This window comes from Schistocerca americana, chromosome X (assembly GCF_021461395.2).
Source record: "Schistocerca americana isolate TAMUIC-IGC-003095 chromosome X, iqSchAmer2.1, whole genome shotgun sequence".
Classification (NCBI taxonomy): Eukaryota; Metazoa; Arthropoda; class Insecta; order Orthoptera; family Acrididae; genus Schistocerca; species Schistocerca americana.
In genome coordinates, this window is record NC_060130.1 from 966,520,965 (window position 1) to 966,546,548 (window position 25,584).

A 25,584-nucleotide genomic window follows, 5' to 3' on the forward strand; every position below is an offset into this window, starting at 1 on the left:
CAAAGTATAGTATTACAGATACACCAGCAAGAGAATGCAGAGTATAATTACAAAAATTTCCTTTTGCTTATTATTTTCCCCATATCGTATCAAAATGTGAACAATAAATAAATGTTATAAATACAGAACAGGCATAATGTTAACTATTTGACGTATGCCTATCATGAATAAGAGTTTGTAAATTTGATTAGTCAGAGTGTATTAAAAAACAAATTTTTCCCAAGAAACCATTCATAAAGAGGGGGGGGGGGGGGGTCATCTTATATTCAGGGTTGTCTTATACACCAGTAAATACCGTATTTTTCACACTGCATGGGAGTGTGTACAGTACTGAAACTTCCTAGCTGATTAAACAATGTGGCAGACTTCATCTGAAAGCTAGCAGGCATCTCTTGTCTTCTTTACGTGTCTATCGGTGACTCAACAACTAAATTATTTGTTGAGCTAATATCTTTACTTAATAAATTACTAATAATATTATTACTAGAGCCCAGATTTTCATGCATCCTCAAATCGTAAAACATGCATAAATTCATGCAATGTCATATCATTAAACATGCATAATAAGGCAGATAAAGAATTAAAATATGTGACAGAAAATGATGTTTCTATGTCACAAGAAGTGACAGATGTATACTTAGGTGAAGAAATGGTGGACAAAGTATGGTCAAGTTGATAGTTTTTTTACACTTTTGCTAGAAAATATTATTTGTCTTCTTTGTAAACTCAGAATCAGGATATGATCTGATAACTTCATTATCTTAAAATCAGCAAAACCCACTTATCCACAGGATGATTGCAAAAATTTTTAACATTTTCAATAAGTGTCCGGGATTCCGGCTGTGGTCGCAACTTTGGTATTTCCAAAGGAAAATGCACAAAATTTGATTTGATGTAAATGTCGTCTTGCCTCATATTTGTTTCCTTGAATATCACTACCACGTCTTTAATGCAAACTGCGTTACTGACCTCAAAAACTTACAGCCCAAAAATGAAGCTAAAAACCTACACTGCAGTACCTTAAGGCTTTTCACTAGAATGAAGCAAAGAGATGTCACCTTCACTAGATCTGTAGGAATTCAATGCCTCTTACTGACAACGTAATCAAAATTACCACAGTAAAATATGGCAGCATTAATCCAGGTACAACCACCTGGTTAAAAAAGGTTGTAGGGGCACAGCTAAATCTGGAAAAATATCTCTAAATCCAGCAACACGGACAAGTGCTTTTAAGAGTACCTTCAATTGGAAAAAAAAGGCAGCATATGACTTATTGGTGTCAGCAGTTTCAAACCTTTGTATTTTGTGAATCAATTTTCCTTGTTTGTATCATTGTTTGTAACAGTGTATTCACACAATCAAATTTTAGACTACTGTTTCAGTTACATGATGTAGTCATGCGACAGAAATGTTTGACACTTCAAGTTAAGATAAAAAAATTTAATAGCTTTTCCAGCCTTCATCACATATGGAGCAGCATTGTGCAACAACAACAACAATAATAATACCCATTTTTAATTTAATTTTATTGCCACAAAGTATACTGACTTATAACCCGACAACTACCGAGCTGAAGTAGGGCACTTGAGCTCACTATGAAGTTCACAAACTGCAACAAATTCGCAGAATAGCTTATGTTCTGCACCTTGGCGTAGTTCATATGAATAAATCTATAAAAGATGGTGTCATGCACGTTATTGCAAAATATACACAAAGGTCAAAAAATGGAATATAACATGCAATACAAGTGTCCCAAACCATACCATCTTCAAAATATATATTTACCCAGCAAATAGCCACACATGCAAAAATTCATGCAACTTGTGTTTACGCGGGAATCTGGACTCTAGTTATTATACACCTGCCACGGAAAGTGAATACCTCTCACAGACTCATAATAATATGAAATAAAATCATCTCAATAACCAGGAGCTTTCACACACGTGCTTTGTAGTTATAGAATTAATTAATGCTGACTCCCAAACTTTACATTCATTTCTTCCTAACAATTCCTTTATGACAAATATCAAACAATTCCATTAAAAAGTATAACTAATTTTTGACTAAATCTGACAAGAATTATAGCTGCACACTATACAAAGCACAGTTCGCAGCGTTACCCTCTCAATATTTTTGGAAACCACTTAAGTGAAAAACTAATTGTGACCACGACTACAGAATAGGTATAGTGAATATATACCTGATTCATTGTAGTCTCTGTGCCACCAGCTGGGTTTAAAATATTTCCTCTGTCTAGCTGATTCAGCATATGGTTCACCTGTTAGAAAATACAACACTGGTCAATGTAACTAGGCAGATATCAAGAACATTTTCTAACTTTTGTAAACAAAGGAAAGGAAAAAAACGCAATATCATAGCCATGTGAGTGTCAGAAAAGAACACTACCTGGTGGCAATTTATATAAATTAGGATTATGAACACCAAATGATGAACATCATCATCATCATCATCATCATTATTACAGGGTGATTATAATTAGAGTTATGCTTTCAAAACGCTGTAGAAATTACACCACTGGTCAGAATGACATCAAATTGCTATGGAATATTATCGGAGAAGAGGGAAAACATATAGCAGATGAAGAAAAAATAGTATGAAACTTGATCAATAGATGGCTCTGTACATCACAATACATCAATGAAAACACCTGTCATGTGTGCGACCTTCTGAAGTTGGTATAAACACGACGAGTACATGGTTTTTCCTCCTTTCACATGTGCGACGTTCGCATTGACTGTCTCGCAGAAGTTCCGGACCCTGAAGGGTTTGAACAAAGACATTGGTCTGATGACTGCTGTGGGTCTGGAAAATGATTCAGAAATTTGAAAGGTGGGTCTTTTTTGTGTGCAACGTGGTAGAGGGAGGAAATGAATTGATTCAACGTCAGTGGAAGCAGTGGTCACAGCAATGGAGGAAGAGACAATTGGTGGTGTACAAACGTGTAGTGCATGGAGAATTGCCCAAAAACTGAACATGCAAATGAGCATGGTGCGTAAAATCATATGAAAAATCCTTCTTTGCTATCCATTAGAAATTATTCATGTCCACAAGTTGCTTCCTGTTGACCCACCAGCAAGAGAGACCTTTGCTTTAGAATTTCTTGCTCACATGGAAGTGGACAATGATTGGCAGAGGAACATTTTATGGGCAGATGAAGCCCACTTCACAAGATATATGAATACACAGAATTGTCAAATATGAGCAACGGAAAATCCACATGCAAATCAACCAGTACCACTTCATCCTGAAACGTCCACTGTGTGGTGAGGGTTTACAGCATCATTTACCGTAGCTCCAAATTTTTTTGAAGTGACAGGAGCTTCAGGTCCTGTTCCCTGTACCATCACTGGTAAGCGCTGTGAGTGTCTTTTGTGCAATGATGTCATTCCAGCTCTCCATCAGCGTGGATGTGTGGATGGGATCATGTTTATGCTAGATGGCTCACCTCCGCACATTGCAAATCCAGTTAACCAGCTGCTGAAGCACTATTACAGAATTATCAGCAACCATTTCCCTACAGCCTGGCCATCCTGAACACTTGATTTTAATCTGTATGACTTCTGGCTGTGTAGGTATCTGAAATATGTTGTGTTCAGGGTTCCGATTGCCAACTTCACTGCACTGAAGGCACGCATTGTGGAACACATCCTGAATGTGACACCGGAAACACATCCATCAGTTGTGGACCATGCTGTTTCTCAATTTCAACTTGTTGCAGAAAACAGTGGACAGCATTTTGAACATGTTTTGTGTCAGACACACAGAAATTAATAATCCAATTTCATTTTGATTGATGATTTCCATGCAGTTTTTGGCCTCAGAACAGTTAAAAACCGATTTTTCCAATCTGATGTGATCTGACCTTGCCATGGCGGATGGGCTTATGTAACTAAGAGTATCACACCTGTAGGCCCATGCACATTGAGTAGTACAATTTGTTCAATGTCAAACCTACACCTTAGGCATTGTTGTGTGATTCATTTGTCATTTGTAGTAGAGCATCATTAAATTATGAAGCTTACAGTGCCATCTATTGCTACATTTTGTAACTATTTATTTTTCTTCTGCCATATGTTTTCCCCCTTCTCTAATAATTTTCTGTTGCAATTAGATGGCATTCTGACCAGTGGTGTTATTTCTGCAGCAGCTTTTAAAGTTTAAATTTAATTAGAATAATCTTGTACTACTACTACATTTCTATTCAGTTAAGTGCGATCTAATGCATCATCACAATTACAAATACCCAGTGAAGTAGGTGACACTGTGGGTTTCATAAAGATGAAGTAGTGGACAAGTTGAGGAGGCTACAGACTCATTGTTTCTGAGAAACTTCCCTTTGTCCATTACTGCACGTTTCAACAAATACTACAACAACCATTTAATCCTACAGCTCCATCTTCTCCGCACTATGCCATCTGTCTCTAGGGTATGAGGGCTCAGGACAAAGTTTCGTGTTCTAGTGAAAAAATCTATAAAAAATTGTCAGTGGATATCAGGCAGGAAACAGAACATTCTCAGTTATTTATGAACAAAGTAAAAGAATGCTGGATTAACAACTATTACTAGAACTTACCAGAACACTTGGCCTCAAGAATGTGATTCTGTATAACTCAAATAATTGCGTTAGACAGATCTTGATGTTGACAGTATAAAGAAAGCTGACAAGCATCTGTGTAAAGTTAGATAATTGCTTTGTTTGAATTATTAAATAGTAACGGGTCCTTAGTACTATTAAGGGGTAGAGACAGAAGTGTGACAAGGGCAGGGGGGGGGGGGGGGTGAACTTATCTAGAAGTAATTACCAGTAAATAGTAACGGGTCCTTAGTACTATTAGGGATAGAGATGGATGGGTGATGAGGAGGTGGGGGGTGAACTAATCTATGCCATAACAGTACATGTGAATAGATTAGGTCTAGTCATAGTTTACAATCAGTATATATAACTATCAGCATGCACCCCACCAGTATGAAACACAGATGTGTTCTTGTAGGCTGCCACCTTTCCAGTCTGCTGGCAACAAAATCACAGATATTCAAGGTAAACTGCTTAACTACAACAATTAGCAAGCTGTATTTGTCGTCAACCACATCTCGGACAGCTGCCATAGTCATACACGTCACCAGTCTTGCCACTGGAGGACGAAGAGGCACTGCAATTAGTGCTCTTTGGGCCATAGCACTGAGGGTGATTGCCACTCCCACAATCACGGCGCTCATTGCCCAGTGCTGTCATACACACACACTTGTGTAAAAGTCTTCACTCTGAGTGCTGTCCATGTTCACCACAGTAGCTGCTGATGGAATATTTCTGAGGGAAGGTATTTATCATACAAATGTAACCCACCCCTTTTCCCTATCTCTCTCTCTCTCTCTCTCTCTCTCTCTCTCTCTCTCTCTCTCTCTCTCTTGGCATACATGGCGACCTTTGCGGGAAATATTGCTGAAGTTGAATGAAGTTGAAGTGCTTTCAAATGAGGAGGCCAGCTTTTATTTTTTTTTTCAGCAAGAACTGTGAACTGTACCCAATTAGCAAACTGAGGAAGGACTGTGTACATGTGAACTGTAAATGGCTAGAGAACTGCATAAGAACTGTGATAAATAGATAATGAACTGTGTTTGAATTGTTATTGAGCTTTTGTTGAACTATAATAATTTATGATACTACATCAAATTTTTTGTTGCTATGAAAGTGATGTTAGTGTAAATTAGGAATAGGAAGTGCTGAAGAGCTACGAGAATAAAAGTTAATGTTGTGTGCATGGCTGATTGGATTACATTGTAAATCATCACTTAAAGATTTGTCATGCTACAAGATGTCGCAACTTCCATAGCAGCACGAGACATCCATGGACAACATGTACAGTGACAGCACATAGTGGTGAGTGCAGTTAGCAGTATAGGGCACATCTGAAGTGTCTGGTTCAGCACACAACAACAGTGGAATTGCGGGTAGGCGTGCAGCCAACAGCTGTAAGAATCAGCAATAATACGTCAAGGAAGAAAAGTAGAGTAAGTTTTATGCTTGCACATAGCAGTCTTAAGATTTGTAATTGGAAAATCAGTAATAGTAAAATGTCTGGATAAAAGAACTGAGATGTGCTCTTGGCAGTAGAAAAGGAATTCAGTTGCACAGCAGCAGGGACGATTCAGTGGGTCAGATACTAATAAATGGTAGTGAAATTAGATATGGGTTTAATTTTATGTCAAATTCAGTCAAAAATAATTTTAGTAAAATCATAGATTCAGACTTTGGTGTTAAATCTCAAATAGAGAATTAAAAAACCAATGATCTCACTGAGAATTTTGAAGGAGCCACAAATAATTTCAATGGTAATGTAGAATTAATTAATACTGAAGACAACAAAAATGTAGATTTAGTGGCAAACAATGACAATGTAAACCCAGGATGTGTAGTACCTAGTCGGTTTCTTGCAGGATTCTCGAACATATTCTCAGTTCGAATGTAATGAATTTCCTTGAGACAGAGAAGTTGCTGTCCATGCATCAGCATGGCTTTAGAAAGCATCACTAATTTGAAATGCAACTCGCACTTTTTTAACATTATGTCTTGCGAACCATGGATGAAGGTTTGCACAAAAAGGTTATGTGGTGAAAAAGCCATTATACCACAAATTAATAGGAGCAAGGTACTAGGGCTGGGAAGGGACAATTGGTACAGCTGATTCATCAGAGTATTGGAGATTACGTCAATAATTAAATCTCCAAAGACTAAGGACTTTCATGGATATGATGGAATGCCTAGCAGAATATTAAAGTACTATCCTGCACATGATAGCCCTGTACTTCCAGATATTTGTAATCTTTCCTTTAAGAACGGTCAGTTTCGTGAATGACAGCAGTTCTCAGTAGTACAGTCACTTTATAAAAAGGGAGAAAGGGATAATGTAAACAATTTTAGACCTATTTCTATGCCATCAGTGTTTGCTTAGGTTATTGTACAGTTTGTGTATGTAAGGATAATTTATCATTTTACATTACATAATTTGCTATTAAATGTACAGTTTGGCTTTGTAGCTGATTCACAATTGAAAATGCTATATTCTCTTTTCTCTGTGAGGTACTGGATGGATTAAACAAAAGGTTTCAAAAGCTAGGCATCTTTTTTGATTTAACTAAGGCGTTTAATTGTGTTGATCACAAAATATTGCTCCAGAAGTTGGACCATCACGGAATACAGGGAGTAGCTCACAATTGGTTCACTTCTTGCTTTAGCAACATACAGCAAAAGACCTTTATTCACAGTGTTGAGAATGGCTGTGATGTGGGGCATGGTCAAACGGTGGGTGCCTCAGGGATCAGTGTTGGGGCCACTTCTGTTCCTTATTTATATAAATAATATGCACTTTAGTATTACAGAGAATTCTAAAATATTTCTGTTTGCTCATGACATTACATTCGTAGTAAAGGATGCTGTGTGCAACACTGGCTTCATTTCAAATAGTGCAGTTCATGACAAGTTCATCGCTTGTAGAAAATAAAGTAACCCTAAATCACAGTAAGACTCCGTTTTTACAGTTTCTAACACACAGTCCAACAAAAACTTAAGTTTTAATTTCACATAATGGGCATATGATTAGTGAAATTGAACAGTGCAAATTTCTAGGTGTCCAGATAGATATTGAACTGTCGTGGAAAGCCTATGTTCACGATCTTGTTCGAAGGCTAAATGTTGCAATTTTTACTTTTAAAACAGTATCTGAAATAAGGATCATTCAACCTGAAAATTAGTCTACTTTGATTATTTTCATTCGCAGATGTCATATGATATTATATTTTGTGGTAACTCTTCTCATTCTCAAAAGATATTTTTGTCTCAGAAATGGATAGTTCGGGCAATAAGTGGTGTAAGTTAGCGAATCTCTTGTTGACCACTGTTCACTAGTCTGGCAATTCTGACATTGGGGTCTCAATATATATATTCTTTACTGTTGTCAGTTTATTCCTTCGAAATAGCAGCTTTCACTCAGTTAATACTAGGAAGAAATACAATCTGCATTTTGATTGCACTTCCTTAACCTTTGTGCAGAAAGGTGTGCAGTACACTGCTACATCCATTTTCAATAAGCTACCACAAGAATTCAAAAATCTTAGCAGTTATCCACACCCTTTCAAATCAAAACTGATGAGTTTTGTCATGGGTCACCCCTTCTATTCTGTCCAGAAGTTGCTTGAAAAATTAAACTGGTTCCTATTTTAAATTTCTGACTGCATTTACTCAGACTTATTACTTGACTTTTTTGGGTTCATAAACATTTTATTTTATCTGTCATTACTTTTATATTGTAATTTAATGTACTAACAAATTCCATGACCTTAGAAATTTGCTCCTCAATTTGGTCCTACAAAACTAGACGGATAAATAAATAAGTGCCCATTAATAATTTTTGAGGATGGCCCAGGTGCACTCCTATTTGTATTATGTAGGAAGTTTATGTATGTCTGAAGAGTTTGAGGTGTTTAAAGGTACCCTTTATCATCTACTGTATAGATCTTTGTCATGTGATGAATTTAACGCCTTTTGTTGTTCAGCTTCTATATAGAATTTTGGTGTTATACTATATTTCACTTGTAGATCTCCTTTATTGACAAGATTTTTATTTTTCCTTTCAAATGAATGTGTCAAGTTTACCTTAGTAAAGTTTTCCTAAAATGCTACTTATTACAAGTCTGCTTCATTGAATGTTTCATTTTGTTGTCAAATCTAGAATGTGGAGCCCCTATTTGCAGTGTCTGTTATACTTATTTTTTATTGTTCAAAGGACAATTATACTTCAAATCTTCATCTGATTATTGTAACTGATATTCCATTGCTCTGCAGATGAGCTAAGTCCAGTGTCGGTTCAAAAGCATTTTTTTCCCTGTTTTCTTTCACGGTGTCACTAAGAATTGAAAATAATTGCACTTTTTAATTCTTATATCCATTGAATTGACTGTTTTCCTTGAGTCTCTCTTTACAAATTTTTACTGTCCTGTGTCCACAGAAATCAGCATTTACTTTTTCCTTACCAATGTGTTTTACCCAGCATATAAAGTCCTGCAGTACTCTATCACATACTCCAACAGTTACGTATCAAAATTTCTGTCAGCTTGAGGTGACTGTTGTACGTTTTATACAGACAACTAATTCCTAAAACAATTGGCAAGTGATTTCTGAATTTTGTGTTTGCTGAATTTCAACACAGAGATGCACTCTGCCCCATATTTCTGTTTTAGATTTAAAACAAGTACTGTACTAATAATCTGAATTAACCTGATATATTTTTTATCATACAAACATTTAGATCACTTCAGTACAAATCTGGTGTCGCTCTGTATGGATGATTACCAGAGTTTGATTGAGCCAGCATTGACTATCTCTATTTTCATGCATACTTAGTTTTATACTGCTGGTACACACCACCAGCTGTGCATCAAAAAACATTTGCTTCTAGATTGCCACCTCCCCCTCCCCCTTCTCACTCTTCATCCTCCTTTGCGCCTACCTCTCTGCTGTTTCCCCTCCCACAAGACATGTGTTACACTGCAGATAATACCCCACTCCATCACCCTAATAGAGAGAAGTGCCATTAAATTTTGATAATTCCACACATGCATAAGTCTCCTTCCAGCCAGATAACCCACATGCTCTTCTCCCTTCAGTCAGTAGTCTCTATAGGAACAAAGCGCGTGCCTCTGTCACACAGAACCACATTCTAGCTGAGAACCTTTTTATAGTTTATTAACTGATTATAAACTCACTGCAGTCTTTCCCTTCTTCATGTGAAGTGTTACAGATGGATGAGGATACTGTTAGCTGTTACATCACTGTGCACAAACATTTTAATTATCTGTATTGGAGTTTGCCTTGTGTTTCTCCATGCCTATAAGTTTATTTTACATGTTTATTTTATGCCACATGACAGTCCCATGATATTCTGAAAACAGTAAACTCTAAGATCAGTGGACAAGACAGATAGTTTTTCCACAACTTTGTCATTTTAGAGGAGAAAGTAAGGTTGTAACCTATCCTCATTTTCAATTTACAATCAAACAAGTACTGTTCTGGTCTTTCCCTTCAATTTTTCTAGTTGTAATTTTAATAATAGAGAACAGTTTGTTGATAATTGTTGTTTGTAAAACACTGCAGTTGAGTTATGCTACTGGGAAAAATGTTAAATCTATGTGCTACTCTGAGCATTATATTTTGTACTTTCTTGGTGTATTTTCATATTTTATCTCCTTAAATTAATGTCTATTAATAACTTTTCCTGTGATTTTCTGCTGAAGGGATTTAGGGTCGTACCATGGTTTTCATGAGTTAATGAGCAGTATATTTACGTAATTCTAATGGATATTAACGATTTATCACATATCTGGCCCCTCAAGTACTTTTGCCTTATGTTCTTTTTATAAATGTGATGTAATGATGTGACACACATTGATGATTTTATTTTGTGCTCCTGGGAATTAGATAAGCATTTAAAGCACTATGTGGTTTCTACAATTAATGAGTGTAAGTCAAAACTGTTTATGACTACGAGACCCTTACCCAAAGTGCACTCATCCCACAAATATTTAAGGTCATACCAGATCCTCATTTGGCAGCTGGACAATATTGTGTTCTATGTTGAGCACTAACTTATGAGAAATATTAATTATAGCTACCCATTTTGAGACCTATATTATTAGTCAGACAAGTCACCCTTCAGACCACTATTTGGTCACATTTCAACCTTGTTAATTATCATTTGTCTCAGTTTTAACTAATTAATTCACGTGTAAAACTAAGTGATATACGTACGCACTACTATCCCATGAGTTAATTTAGAATGATTTTTAAATGAATAGGTATATATTTCCTTTTGCTTTTCTGAGATTTTCAATATGATGTGGCTGCATTTGCCATTTCCAATTATGTATCCATGTTAAGGTAGTGGTGATTCAATAGATGCTCTGGCTAGTTTATGCTACAATTTTTTTCCAGTCAAAACTACTGTGGAGTTCTAGGTGTAAGAAACACTTCTCTCTCTCTCTCTCTCTCTCTCTCTCTCTCTCTCTCTCTCTCTCTCTCTATGTATGCCTAGCTATGCCATAGTGCACTATGTTTTGAAGGACTGTTACTCTATGAGGTGATACAAGGTAATGTAGATTGAGTAGGTAGAATGTAAATATTAGAAATTCATGGGTTTTGATGCACAGCCTTTGCTATCTCCTGATTTCACCCGTAACTCCAGGATTTTGTTGGTATAAAAAAAGGCTTTTTGCTTCTCTATTTTAACATGAGTTAATAAAGATAAGGCTTGGTACACTATGTCTATGACTTAATGACACCTCCATTTTACTACAATGTGTTATGTTTCATAGCTTGAGCAACTTTGTGCAACTACTAGCCGCAAAAATTGTCAGACGACATAGCAAGTTTGTACTTAGGTTATTACCCTTTTTCAAATGCACTTAGACCAGTTCTAACCAACACCACGTGTTCTGCAGTAAGCTTATTTATTATGTTTTTTAACCAAATACTTTGATTATTACATAATTAAGTATTCTCTCATGTTGTTGTTGCATTTAATATTTTGGTATTAGTTCAACTATGCAGAAACGAGATTAATATATTACAGACAGTACAAACAGCTACAATTTTTTGGGGGGCTGGAGGGGGGGGGGCGCCAGTAAACCATTAAAAGGCTCCCACTAGGGCAAACCGTCTTTCCAGCAGTGACTGACATCCTTTTGTAAACAATGTGAATCACCACTCCTCTGGAAGGGGTAAGCAATGTACAGTTTGGCAGCAAGTCATGGAATACTTTAAGCAACTGGTTTAAAAATTTTTATTTAGAAGACCCCAGTCAAATCTTTACAAGTTTGCTCCCAAATCAACTTCCATAGTGCATACATGACACAAGCTGCCTGCCTTTCAGAACCAATGCAGTTCCATCCAGTTCGCGCTGCTGACAAGAGATGCCCTCACCCCTCTGCTGAAACTGCTAGCGAATTCACACCATTGGTTTTAGCAAAGAGTGTGGGTGGGATACAGGTCACACGTGTGGACGTTAGAGCATTCTGCAGTGCAGAACACAGTTGCCTCACTCTCTTGTGATCCAGACCTCAATCAGAACTGACATTTTTCATGGCAGGCAAAGCCTCCAGTTCTACGTTTCATGATTGGCCATCAACGTAAGTTAACATGAACCACCTCCCCTTATGCTGCCCATTTCAATTAGAAGTTCAATCTCCTAAACTGGCGTAAACCTGGTAACTTCCAACCCTAGGCGTGCCCCTTGTATACTCTAAATTTGAATAAATTCCCTTTATTTTACCTAATTTCCTGTTGTGTTATTTAACGGCACCAATAGATTTCCACTTACAAGCCCTGACCAAATGACCAGCTGTATGTTGTCATCATAAGCCATATGTGACAACCTTTCCCCTCCCCCTGCCCATGTACATATCTGCAGAGCACAGGTGAAAAACGGACATTTGATGGAACATATGCAGACACGCAAGAAAATACAATGTATAGGATTACAGATACACCAGCAAGAGAATGCAGAGTATAATTACAAAAATTTCCTTTTGTTTATTTAATTTCCCCATATCGTATCAAAATGTCAACAATAAATAAATTGCATAAATACAGAATAGGCATAATGTTAACTATTTAGACATATCCTTTTCATGAATAAGAGTTGTTAAATTTGATTAGTCAGAGTGTGTTTTTCCCAAGAAACCACTCATAAAAAGGGGGGAGGCTCATCTTATATTCGGGGTTGTCTTATACTCGAGTATATACCATATTTTTCACTCTGCATAAGAGTGTGTGTAGTATTGAAACTTCCTAACTGATTAAACAATGTGCCAGACTTCATCTGAAAGCTAGCAGGCATCTCTTGTCTTCTTTATGTGTCTATCAGTGACTCAGCACCTAAATTATTTGGTGAGTTAATATCTTTACTTATTAAGTTTATAATGTTCTTACTAGAGCCCAGATTTTCATGCACTATCAAATCGTAAAACATGCACACATCCATGCAATGTCATATCATTAAATACGACTAATAAGGCAGATAAGGAATTAAAATATGTGACAGAAAATGATGTTTCTATGTCACAAGGAGTGACAGATGCATATTTAGATGAAGTTATTTTGGACAAAGTATGATCGAGTTGATTGTTGTTTTACACTTTCGCTACAAAATATTTTTCTCTTCTTTGAAAACTCAAAATCAGGATATGATATGATAACATTGTTATCTTAAAAACAACAACACCCACTTCTCCACAGAATGATTGCAAAGATTTTTTACCTTTACAATAACTGTCTGGGACTCCACGTGTGACTTGCAACTTTGGTATTTCCACAGAAAATGAACAAAATTTGATGACGTAAATGTGGTCTTGCCTCATATCTGTTTCCTTGAATGTCACTACCACATCTTTAATGCAAACTGCGTTACTGACCTCAAAACCTACAGCCCAAAAATAAAGCAAAAAACCTACACTGCAATACCTTAAGGCCTTTCGGTAGAATGAAGCAAAGAGATGTCAACTTCTAAAGATCTGTAGGAATTCAACGTCTCTTACTGACAACGAAATCAAAATTACCACAGTAAAATATGGCAGCATTAATCCAGGTACAACCACCTGGTTAAAAAAGGTTGTGGGGGCACAGATAAATCTGGAAGAATATCTCTAAATCCAGCAACATGGACAAGTGCTTTTAAGATTACCTTCAATTGGAAAAAAAGGGCAGCATATGACTTTGCTGTCAGCAGTTTCATACCTTTGTCTTTTGTGATTCAATTTTCCTTGTTTGTATCATTGTTTGTAACACTGTATTCACATGATCAAATTTTAGACTAGCATTTCAGTTACATGATGTAGTGCATGGGCCAGCAATGTTAGACACTTCCAAGTTATGATAAAAAAATTTAATAGCTTTTTCAGCCTTCATCACATATAGAGCAGCATTGTGCAACAACAACAATAATAATAATAACCTACAACAAATTCGCACAATTGCTTATGTTCTGCACTTTGGCGTAGTTCATATGAATAACTCAATAAAGATGGTGCCACGCACGTTATTGCAAAAAAAGGTCAAAAATGTGATATAACATGCATTACAAGTGTCCCAATTCATACCATCTTCTCGATATACATTTATCCAGCAAATGGCCACACATGCAAAAATTCATGCAATTAGTGTTTACACTGAAATCTGGACTCTAGTTATTATACACCTGCCTTGGAAAGTGAACAACTCTCACAGACTCATAATAATTTGAAATAAAATCATCTGAATAACCAGGAACATTCACACACATACTTTATAGTTATAGAATTAATTAATGCTGACTCCCAAACTTCACATTCATTTCTTCCTAACAATTCCATTATGACAAATATCAAACAATCCCCTTGAGAAGTATAACCAATTTTTGACTGGATCTCAAAAAAATTATAGCTGCACACTATACAAAGCACAGTTGACAGCATTACCCCGTCAATATTTATAGAAATCACATAAGCGAAATACTAATTGCGAACATGACTACTGCATAGGTATAGTGAATATATACCTGATTCATTGTGGTCTCTGTGCCACCAGCTGGGTTTAAAATATTTCTTCTGTCTAGCTGACTCAGCATATGGTTCACCTGTTAGAAAATACACCACTGATCAATGTAACTAAGCAGATATCAAGAACATTTTCTAACTTTGGAAACAAAGGAAAGGAAAAGAACGCAATATCATAGCCATGTGACTGGCAGAAATGAACACTACCTGGTGCAATTTTTATAAATTAGGATTATGAACACCAAATCATGCCCACCATCATCATCATCATCATCATCATCTACTACAGGGTGATTACAATTAGAGTTAAGCTTTCAAAACACTGTAGAAATTCCAACACTGCTCAGAATGACATCAATGGAATATTATCGGAGAAGAGGGAAAACGTATAGCAGAAGAAAAAAAAAAGTGTGAAAATTGATCAATGGATGGCACTGTATGTCACAATACGTCAATGAAAACACCTGTCATGTACATTTCCCACTGAAGTCGATATAAACAATGACGGGTACATGGTTTTTCCTCCTTTAACATTTGCGATGTTCGCCATGACTGTCTCAATGCAGGATTGTGCTCAACCTCTATAGCTGCATTACAAGAATGATGACTGTGCACACATCGCTCTGCAGAAGTTTCGGCACTGAAGGGTTTGAAAAAAGGCATTTGTCTGATGACTGCTGTGGAAATGGAGAAAATGATTCAGAAAGTCGAAAAGACGCGTGATTTTGGTGTGCAACGTGGTAGAGGGAGGAAATGAATTGATTCGACGTCAGTGGAAGCAGTGGTCACTGCAATGTAGGAGGAGACAATTGGTGGTGTATAAACGTATAGTGTATGGGGAATTGCCCAAACACTGGACATACAATTTAGCATGGTGCGTAAATCCTTATGAAACATCCTTCTTTGCTATCCATTGGAAATTATCCATGTTCACAAGTTGCTTCCTGTTGACCCACCACCAAGAGAGACCTTTGCTTTAGATTTTATTGCTCACATGGAAGGGGACAATGATTGGTTGTGGAAGTTTTTATGGACAGATGAAGCTCACCTCACAAGATATGTGAATACACAGAACTGGCAAATTTGGGCATCGGAAAATCCACATGCAAATCAACCAGTACCACGTCATCCTGAAACAGTCACTGTGTGGTGAGGGTTTACAGCATCATTTACCATAGCTACATATTTTCTTGAAGTGACAGGAGCTTCAGGTCCTGTACGCTGTACAATCACTGATACACGCTGTGAGTATATTTTGTGTAATGATGTCATTCCAGCTCTCCAACAGCGTGGATGTGTGGATGGGATCATGTTTATGCAAGATGGCACCCCTCTGCGCACTGCAAATCCAGTTAACCAGCAGCTGAAGCACTATTACAGAAATGCTAGAATTATCAGCCACCATTTCCCTACAGCCTGGCCATCCTGAACACTTGATTTTAATCCATATGACTTCTGGATGTGGGGCTATCTGAAAGATGATGTGTTCAGTGTTCCGACTGCCAACTTCGCTGCATTGAAGGCATGCTTTGTGGAACACATCCTGAACGTGACACCGGACACACTTCCATCAGTTGTGGAACATGCTGTTTCTAAATTTCAACTTGTTGCAGAAAAGGTTGCCACCTTTCTCTGACAGCTGCCATAGTCATACATGTCACCAGGTTTGCCACTGGAGGAGGAAGAGGCACTGCAATTAGTGCTCTTCGGGCCATAGCACTGAGGGTGACTGCCACTCCCTCAATAATGGCTCTCATTGCCCAGTGCTGTCATACACACAGACTTGTGTACAAGTCTTCACTCTGAGTGCTGCCGGTGTTCACCACACTAGCTGCTGATGGAAAATATCAGAGGGAAGGTATTTATCATACAACTGTAACAGACCCCTTTTCCCTATCTGTCTCCCTCTCCCTTCCCTCTCTCTCTCTCTCTCTCTCTCTCTCTCTCTCTCTCTCTCTCTGTCTCTTGCCATACATGGCAACCCTTGCGGGGAATATTGCTGAAGTTGAAATGCTTTCAAATGAGGATGCTTTTATTAAAAAGAGCTGTGAACTGTACCCAATTAGCAAACTGTGGAAGGAAGGACTGTGTACATGTGAACTTAATGGCTAGAGAACCACAAAAGAACTGTGATAAATAGGCTATGAACTGTGTTTGAATTATTGTTTAGCTTTTGTTGAACTATAATAACTGATGACACTAAATGAAATTTTTTGTTGCTATGAAAGAAATATTAGTGTAAATCAGGAATTGGAAGTCCTGAAGTGCTACGAGAATAAAATTTAATGTTTGTGCATGGCCAATGGCAATGCATTGTAAATCATGACTTAAAGATTCGTCATGCTACAAGATGGCGCAGCATCAATAGCAGCACAAGACATCCATGGATGACATGTGCAGTGACAGCACATAGTGGTGAGTGCAGTTAGCAGAATAGGGCACATCTGATGTGTCTGTTTCAGCACACAACAACAGCGGAATTGCAGCTAGGGGTGCAGCCAACAGCTGTGAGAATCAGCAATAATACGCAAGGAAGAAAAATAGATTAAGTTTTATGCTTGCACATAGCAGTCTTAAGATTTGTAATTGCAACATCAGTAATAGTAATATGTCTGGATAAAAGAATTGAGATGTGCTCTTGGCAGTAGAAAAGGAATTCAGTCGCACTGCAGTAGGGACGAGATGGTGGGTCAGATACAAATAAATGGTAGTGAAATCAAATATGGGTTTAATTTTATGTCAAATTCAGTCAAAAATAATTTTAGTAAAAACATAGATTCAGACATTGGTGTTAAATCTGAAATAGAGAATTAAAAAACCAATGATCTCACTGAGAATTTTGAAGCAGCCACAAATGATTTCAATGGTAATGTAGAATTAATTAATACTGAAGACAATAAAAATGTAGATTGAGTGGCAAACAATGATAATGTAAACCCAGGATGTGTAGTACCTAGTCAGAATAAAGTGATTGATTGGAATGACGATACCAGAGAAAATGATTCTGTTGTTAACATTACTCATGATGAGTAGGTTCGAAGGAGAAGCAAAAACCAGGGGAACAGGGGTCAGCAACACATGTAAATCATATAAAGAATTTGTTGAAGCATTATTGAATAAATACTGGTCTTGCAGCACACTCCACAGAGTGAGAGGTGAGGTAGTTGCATAAAAAAGGTTACATGGTGAAAAAGTCATTATACCACAAATTAATAGCAGTAAGGTACTAGGGCTGGGAAGGGAAAATTGGTACAGTTGATTCATGAAAGTATACGGGGTGGATCTCCGGCCACACATGGTCAAATACCTGTTGTAATAGGTAGGAAAAGTAGGTCTTTTGTAGGATAGATCCAGACAACAGGTTCCCCTGTCTAAAAAGTATCTCCAGCACATTAAAAAATGCTGAAACTGTCACTCACAAGACAGATTTTAACACCTACAATATCACATACAAAACATGTCACAAAGAAAAACAAACCATAGGAAAGAGTAACATGGGGCATTTCACAGATTTTACAATCCTCCATCAAAACACGCAATCAATAAAACATAAAATAAAACTATTAGACGTTGATATCACCAAAAAATTAAACATTTTGTGTATAGATCTCCCAGTGGTAGTGTGGACACTTTTTCAATAAGTTAACAGAAGTTCTAGACAAAATCTCAAGTACAAAGGTCAATTTAATTCTGTGTGGGGACATTAACATCAACACTAATACCATAAATGAATCCAGCAGCACCTTCATAAACATCCTTTAAACTTTTGGTATGACCCTGTTGGTCAATAGTGCAGCAAGGGTTACTATGACGGCTTCATCAGTAAATGTTCATGTAGGCACAAATATGGACAGGGAAAAATGTGATGTAGCTGTAAAATATTTCAGACTATCAGAACATCTCTGTCAAATAACAACAGTAAAATCAGCCATCGAATCATTCCCCAAGCTACAAGCTTACATACGACACCTATCAGAAAATCAAAATAAGGGATTTTTCAAAGACCTGGAAAAACAAAGGTGGGGTGAAGTGTATAAGGAAACCAATGTGAATATGAAATTCTCTAAATTCTCTACATTGTTTATATTGAATTTTTAAAATGCATTTCCAAAAGTATTCACGTCTGTATCAACATCTCACAAAAGCAGGTATTAAGAAGTCCTCGCAAACACTTAAACATTTCAGTTCCATGAAAAAGATTCACAATGATCCAGAATTCTTAAATTTCTATCACAGACACAAAAAGATCTATAGGAAGGTGCTGATTGCTGCAAAAAAGTCATTCAATGACAAAATAGTATACAATGCAGAGAATAAAACCAAACCAGTCTGGGTGTTATAAAAAAGGAAACGGGGGGAGGCAAACAATTACAGAAGTGCATAGCGCAGCATTTCAAAGGATTGGAAAAGGGCACAGGTCATCCCCATTTTCAAGAAGGGACGTCGAACAGATGTGCAGGACTATAGACCTATATCTCTAACGTCGATCAGTTGTAGAATTTTGGAACACGTATTATGTTCGAGTATAATGACTTTTCTGGAGACTAGAAACCTACTCTGTAGGAATCAGCATGGGTTTTGAAAAAGATGGTCGTGTGAAACCCAGCTCGCACTATTCATCCACGAGACTCAGAGGGCGATAGACATCTACATCTACATCTACATTTATACTCCGCAAGCCACCCAACAGTGTGTGGCGGAGGGCACTTTACGTGCCACTGTCATTACCTCCATTTCCTGTTCCAGTCGCGTATGGTCACAGATAGATGCCGTGTTTCTTGACTTCCACAAGGCATTTGATACAGTTCCCTACAGTCGTACAATGAACAAAGTAAGAGCATATCGACTATCAGACCAATTGTGTGATTGGATTGAAGAGTTCCTAGATAACAGAACGCAGCATGTCATTCTCAATGGAGAGAAGTCTTCCGAAGTAAGAGTGATTCCAGGTGTGCCGCAGGGGAGTGTCATAGGACCGTTGCTATTCACAATATACATAAATGAACTTGTGGATGACATCGGAAGTTCACTGAGGCTTTTTGCAGATGATGCTGTGGTGTATCGAGAGGTTGTAACAACGGAAAATTGTACTGAAGTGCAGGAGGATCTGCAGCGAATTGACGCATGGTGCAGGGAATGGCAATTGAATCTCAATGTAGACAAGTGTGATGTGCTGCGAATACATACAAAAAAACATCATTTTACCATTTAGCTACAAAATAGCAGGTCAGCAACTGGAAGCAGTTAATTCCATAAATTATCTGGGAGTACACATTAGGAGTGATTTAAAATGGAATGATCATATAAAGTTGATCGTCGGTAAAGCAGATGCCAGGCTGAGATTCATTGGAAGAATCCTAAGGAAATGCAATACGAAAACAAAGGAAGTAGGTTACAGTACACTTGTTCGCCTACTGCTTGAATACTGCTCAGCAGTGTGGGATCCGTACCAGATAGGGTTGATAGAAGAGAGAGAGAAGATCCAACGGAGAGCAGCGCACTTCATTACAGGATCATTTAGTAATCGCAAAAGCGTTACGGAGATGACAGATAAACTCCAGTGGAGGACTCTGCAGGAGAGACGCTCAGTAGCTCGGTACAAGCTTTTGTTAAAGTTTCGAGAACATACCTTCAGTGAAGAGTCAAGCAGTATATTGCTCCCTCCTACGTATATCTCGCGAAGAGACCATGAGGATAAAATCAGAGAGATTAGAGCCCACACAGAAGCATACCGACAATCTTTCTTTCCACGAACAATACGAGACTGGAATAGAAGGGAGAACCGATAGAGGTACTCAAGGTACCCTCCGCCACACACCGTCAGGTGGCTTGCGGAGTATGGAAGTAGATGTAGATGTAGAATAACGTACTGTTAAGGGAGGGGGATAAGATAATAAATGATCCACAACACTTAGCAAGTTATGTAAACGAGCATTTTTCAAGTATTACACAGAAGTTACAGCAAAAATTACCTAAAACAAATATAACACCAGTAAATAATGTTGCACTAAATTAAATGTTGTTCCTTCGAACCACAGATAATGAAGTCAATAAATCTGTTCAAAAAATAAAAATAAAAAGTCATTAGGCATAAGTGAAGTACCAATGTGTGTACTGAAACAATGCATAGGGACTATACAAGGCCCCTTAACAAATACACTACTGGCCATTAAAATTGCTACACCATGAAGATGACGTGCTACAGATGCAAAATTTAACCGACAGGAAGAAGATGCTGTGATAGACAAATGATTAGCTTTTCAGAGCATTCACATAAGGTTGGCACCGGTGGCAACACCTACAATGTGCTGACATGAGGAATGTTTCCAACCGATTTCTCTTACACAAACGGCAGTCGACCAGCGTTGCCTCGTGAAACGTTGTTGTGATGCCTCGTGTAAGGAGGAGAAATTCCTACCATCATGTTTCCAACTTTGATGAAGGTCAGATTGTAGCCTATCGTGATTGCGGTTTATCGTATTGCGACATTGCTGCTCATGTTGGTCAACATCCAATGACTATTAGCAGAATATGGAATCGATGGGTTCAGGAGGGTAATACGGAACGCCGAGCTGGATCCCAGCGGCCTTGTATCACTAGCAGTCGACATGACAGACATCTTACTCACATGGTTGTAACGGATCGTGCAGCCATGTCTCGATCCTTGAGTCAACAGGTGGGGATGCTTGCAAGACAATAACCATCTGCACGAACAGTTTGACAATGTTTGCAGCAGCATCAACTATATACTCGGAGACCATGGCTGCGATTACCCTTGACACTGCATCACAGACAGGAGTGCCTGTGATGGTGTACTCAATGACAAATCTAGGTGCACAAATGGCAAAACATCATTTTTTCGGATGAATTCAGGTCCTGTTTACAGCATCATGATAGTCGCATCCGTGTTTGGCAACATCGTGGTGAACGCACATTCGAAGCGTGTTTTCGTCATCGCCATATTGGCATATCACCCGGTTTGATGCTATGGGGTGCCATTGGTTACACGTCTCTGTCACGTCTTGTTCGCATTGACCGCACTTTGAAGAGCGTACATTATATTTCAGACGTGTTACGACCCGTGGCTCTACCCTTCATTCGATTGCTGCGAAACCCTACATTTCAGTAGGTTAATGCATGATTGCATGTTGCAGGCCCTGTACAGGCCTTTCTGGATACAGAAAATGTTTGATTGTAGCCCTGGCCAGCACATTCTCCAGATTTCTCACCAATCGAAAACGTCTGGTCAATGGTGTCCGAGCAATTGGCTCGTCGCAATACGCCAGTCACTACTCTTGATGAACTGCGGTATAGTGTTGAAGCTGCATGGACGGCTGTACCTGTACACACCATCCAACCTCTGTTTCTACATCTACATCTACATACATACTCTGCAATCCACCATACCTTGCGTGGCGGAGGCTACCTCATACCACAACTAGCAGCTTCTCCAAACAGAACTCCCAAACAGAACGAGGGGAAAATGACTGCCTATATGACTCTGTTTGAGCCCTAATCTCTCTTATCTTATCTTTGTGGTCTTTCCACAAAATATAAGTTGGCGGCAGTAAAATAGTACTGCGTCAGCCTCAAATGCTGGTTCTCTAAATTTCCTCAGTAGCGATTCACAAAAAGAATGCCTCCTTTCCTCTAGAGCCTCCCACTCGAGTTCCTGAAGCATTTCCGTAACACTCGCATGATGATCAAACCTAGCAGTAACAAATCTAGCAGCCCACCTCTGAATTGCTTCTATGTCCTCCCTCAATCCGACCTGATAAGGATCCCAAACACTCAAGCAGTACTCAAGAATAGGTCGTATTAGTGTTTTATAAGTGGTCTCCTTTACAGATGAACCACATCTTCCCAAAATTCTACCAATGAACCGAAGACGCCTATCCGCCTTCGCCACAACTGCCATTACATGCTTGTCCCATTTCATATCGCTCTGTAATGTTATGCCCAAATATTTAAGCAACGTGACTGTGTCAAGTGCTACACTACTAACGGAGTATTCAAACATTACGGGATTCTTTTTCCTATTCATCTGCAGTAATTTACATTTATCTATATTTATTTAGAGTTAGCTGCCATTCTTTACACCAATCACAAATCCTGTCCAAATCATCTTGTATCCTCCTACAGTCACTCAACGACGACACCTTCCCATACACCACAGCATCATCAGCAAACAGCCGCACATTGCTATCCACCCTATCCAAAACATCATTTATGTAGATAGAAAACAACAGCGGACCTACCACACTTCCCTGGGGCACTCTTCTTATATACAGGCATCACCTGCACTTTTTTCCAGTCGCTCGGGACTTTACGATGGGCAAGAGAATCGCGATAAATGCAAACTAAGTAAGGAGCCAATGCAGTAGAGTACTCTCTGTAAAACCGAATTGGAATCCCATTAGGCGATTTATTTATTTTCAACCCATTCAGCTGCTTCACAACCCCAGGGATGTCTATCACTATGTCCTCCATATGGGATTCTGTACGAGACTCAAACGGTGGTATGTTTGTACGATCCTCCTGCATGAAAGATTTCTCAAATGCTAAATTTAAAATTTCAGCTTTCGTTTTGCTGTCTTCCATTGCCAGGCCAGACTCATCAGTGAGTGACTGGATGGAGGCCTTAGATCCGCTTACCGATTTTACGTAAGACGAGAATTTTCTTGGGTTTTCAGCAAGATCTTTTCCAAAGGTATGATGGTGGTAGTGGTTGTATGCTTCACACATCGTTCTTTTTACAGTAGCACAAATCTCTACTACCTTTTGCCTGTCCTCATTCTCCCGATCTTTCATGTACTGCGAGTGCAACTGTCTTTGCTTCCTGAACATTCTCCAAATTGCTCTGTTGAACCATGGTGCGTCTTTTCCGTCTGTAACCCACTTTTTCGGCACATACTTGTCCAATGCGTGATTTACAATTTGTTTAAAATTTGACCATAATTCTTCCATGTTCATCGTACTGGACGTAAATGAAGTCGATTCATTAACTAAGTGGGATGCTAACAACTGATTATCTGCTCTTTCTAGTAAGAATACTCTCCTAGCCTTCTTCACCAACTTTTTAACTTTTGTAACCATAGTCGTAACGACAACATCATGATCACAAATCCCTGTCTCAACACTGACACTGTCGATGAGGTCTGGTCTGTTCATGGCTACCAGATCTAAAATATTTCCATTACGTGTTGGCTATCGATTTAGCTGCTCAAGACAGTTTGCGGATAATGTGTAAAAAGTAATTCACATGACGGCTCATCTGTACAAACTGTAATGAATCCATAGACATCCCAGTCTATACTAGGTAGGTTGAAGTCGCCTCCGACTAATATAGCATGATCCTTGTACTTCTGCAATACAGTGTTTAGACTCCCTTACTCCTTTTGAATGATTCTAGAACTGTCACAGTGGAAACTAGTGGCCGGTAATAACACCCAATGATTAACTTTATTTCTCCTAGCCCTGTTAAACGTGCCCAGATAACTTCACAATCACACTCTACTCTGACCTCAGTAGACACATTATTTTTGTCAACTGCAATGAAGACACCACCTCCTACCGTGTCTAATCTGTCTTTCCGATACACGTTCCAACCCTCACTAAGTATTTCAGAATTTCCTATCTCAGGGTTCAGCCAGGTCTCAGTCCCAAGAATAATTTGCACACCACATGCTTCCTGGAGGGCAGTAAATTCAGGAACTTTATTCCGAACACTCTGAAAATTTAATGCTAATATCTTGATAGCTGAAGTGTCTTTAAACTGAACGCGTCCTGATTTCTCTGCCTGCACGTCAACTGGTGAGTGTTCATCAGGACACCTCGCACTACTGCCTAGCCTAAAAAACCCCCATGTGCACACCACAAGTACTCTGCTACCCGAGTTGACTCAATGCCCAGGCGTATCAAGGCCGTTATTATGGCCAGAGAAGTTTGTTCAAGGTACTTATTTCTCAAGACCTCTGCACTCAAATTGTGTGAAAATGTAATCACGTCAGTTCTAGTATAATATATTTATCCAATGAATACCCATTTATCATCTGCATTTCTTCTTGGTGTAGCAATTTTCATGGCCAGTACTGTATAATAAATGAATCCCTAAACATTAGACACATTTCCAGAGCAGTTAAAACATGCAAGAACTGTACCTCTGCTTAAGAAAGGTAATGCAAAATTCATAGAAAATTACCAGCCCATTTCCCTGCTGTCAGCATTCTCATAAAAATAGAAGCAATTATGAAAGACAGATAAATGAATTACCTGAATAAATACAATCTTTTAAGCAAATCACAGTTTGGTTTCCAAAGTGACAAAAATATGGATTCAGCCATAGTAGAATTTACAAAAGTTGTACTTGATGCTCTTGATAAAGATGAGTGTGTCAAAGGCATATTTTTGGATCTTTCTAAGGCGTTTGATACAGTTGATCACAAGATTCTATTAAATAAATTAGAAGCATTAGGAATAAGAGGGGTAGCTAATGACTGGTTTCGGTCACACCTAACAGATAGGGTACGAAGAGTAGAGATAACACATACTTCAAATAGATCCAAGCATTTAGTAAAACTCTTATCAGAATCAAAATACATTAATATAGGGGTTCCGTAAGGTAGCATATTAGGACCAATACTGTTCCTGATATACATCAATGACATTCCCAGTAGTGGTACTCATATTGAAAAAATTCTCTTCACTAATGACAGCAACATTACAGTCACTGAGGAAACAAGAGAATTCCTTGCCGAGAAAGCAAATGAAACTCTCAAGGAAGTTTATGATTGGTCAAGAAGCAATAAAGTGTCATTGAACATAAAGAAAACTAATGCCATGAATTTCAGTTTGAAGAGGAAAAATGACAATGTTAATTTAATGTAGATGGCACCTCTATAGACTGTGTAACAAACGCAAAATTTCTAGGATTGAATATTGATTCTCAGTTGAAGGGGTGTGAAAACACAAAGGTACTTGCAA

The 25,584-nt window shown here is 38.3% G+C and overlaps 1 protein-coding gene across 1 annotated transcript in view; it reads right to left on the bottom strand.

Moving 5' to 3' along the window:
• LOC124555342 overlaps positions 1–25,584 on the bottom strand; it is an 856,442-nt gene that overhangs the window by 487,823 nt on the left and 343,035 nt on the right. Inside the window, exons 12-13 of the mRNA XM_047129223.1 lie at positions 14,604–14,681; positions 2,201–2,278 (exon numbers count right to left, since the gene is read on the bottom strand). Of these exons, the coding sequence (XP_046985179.1) occupies positions 2,201–2,278; positions 14,604–14,681 (156 nt within the window). The remainder of the gene's footprint in view (positions 1–2,200; positions 2,279–14,603; positions 14,682–25,584) is intronic.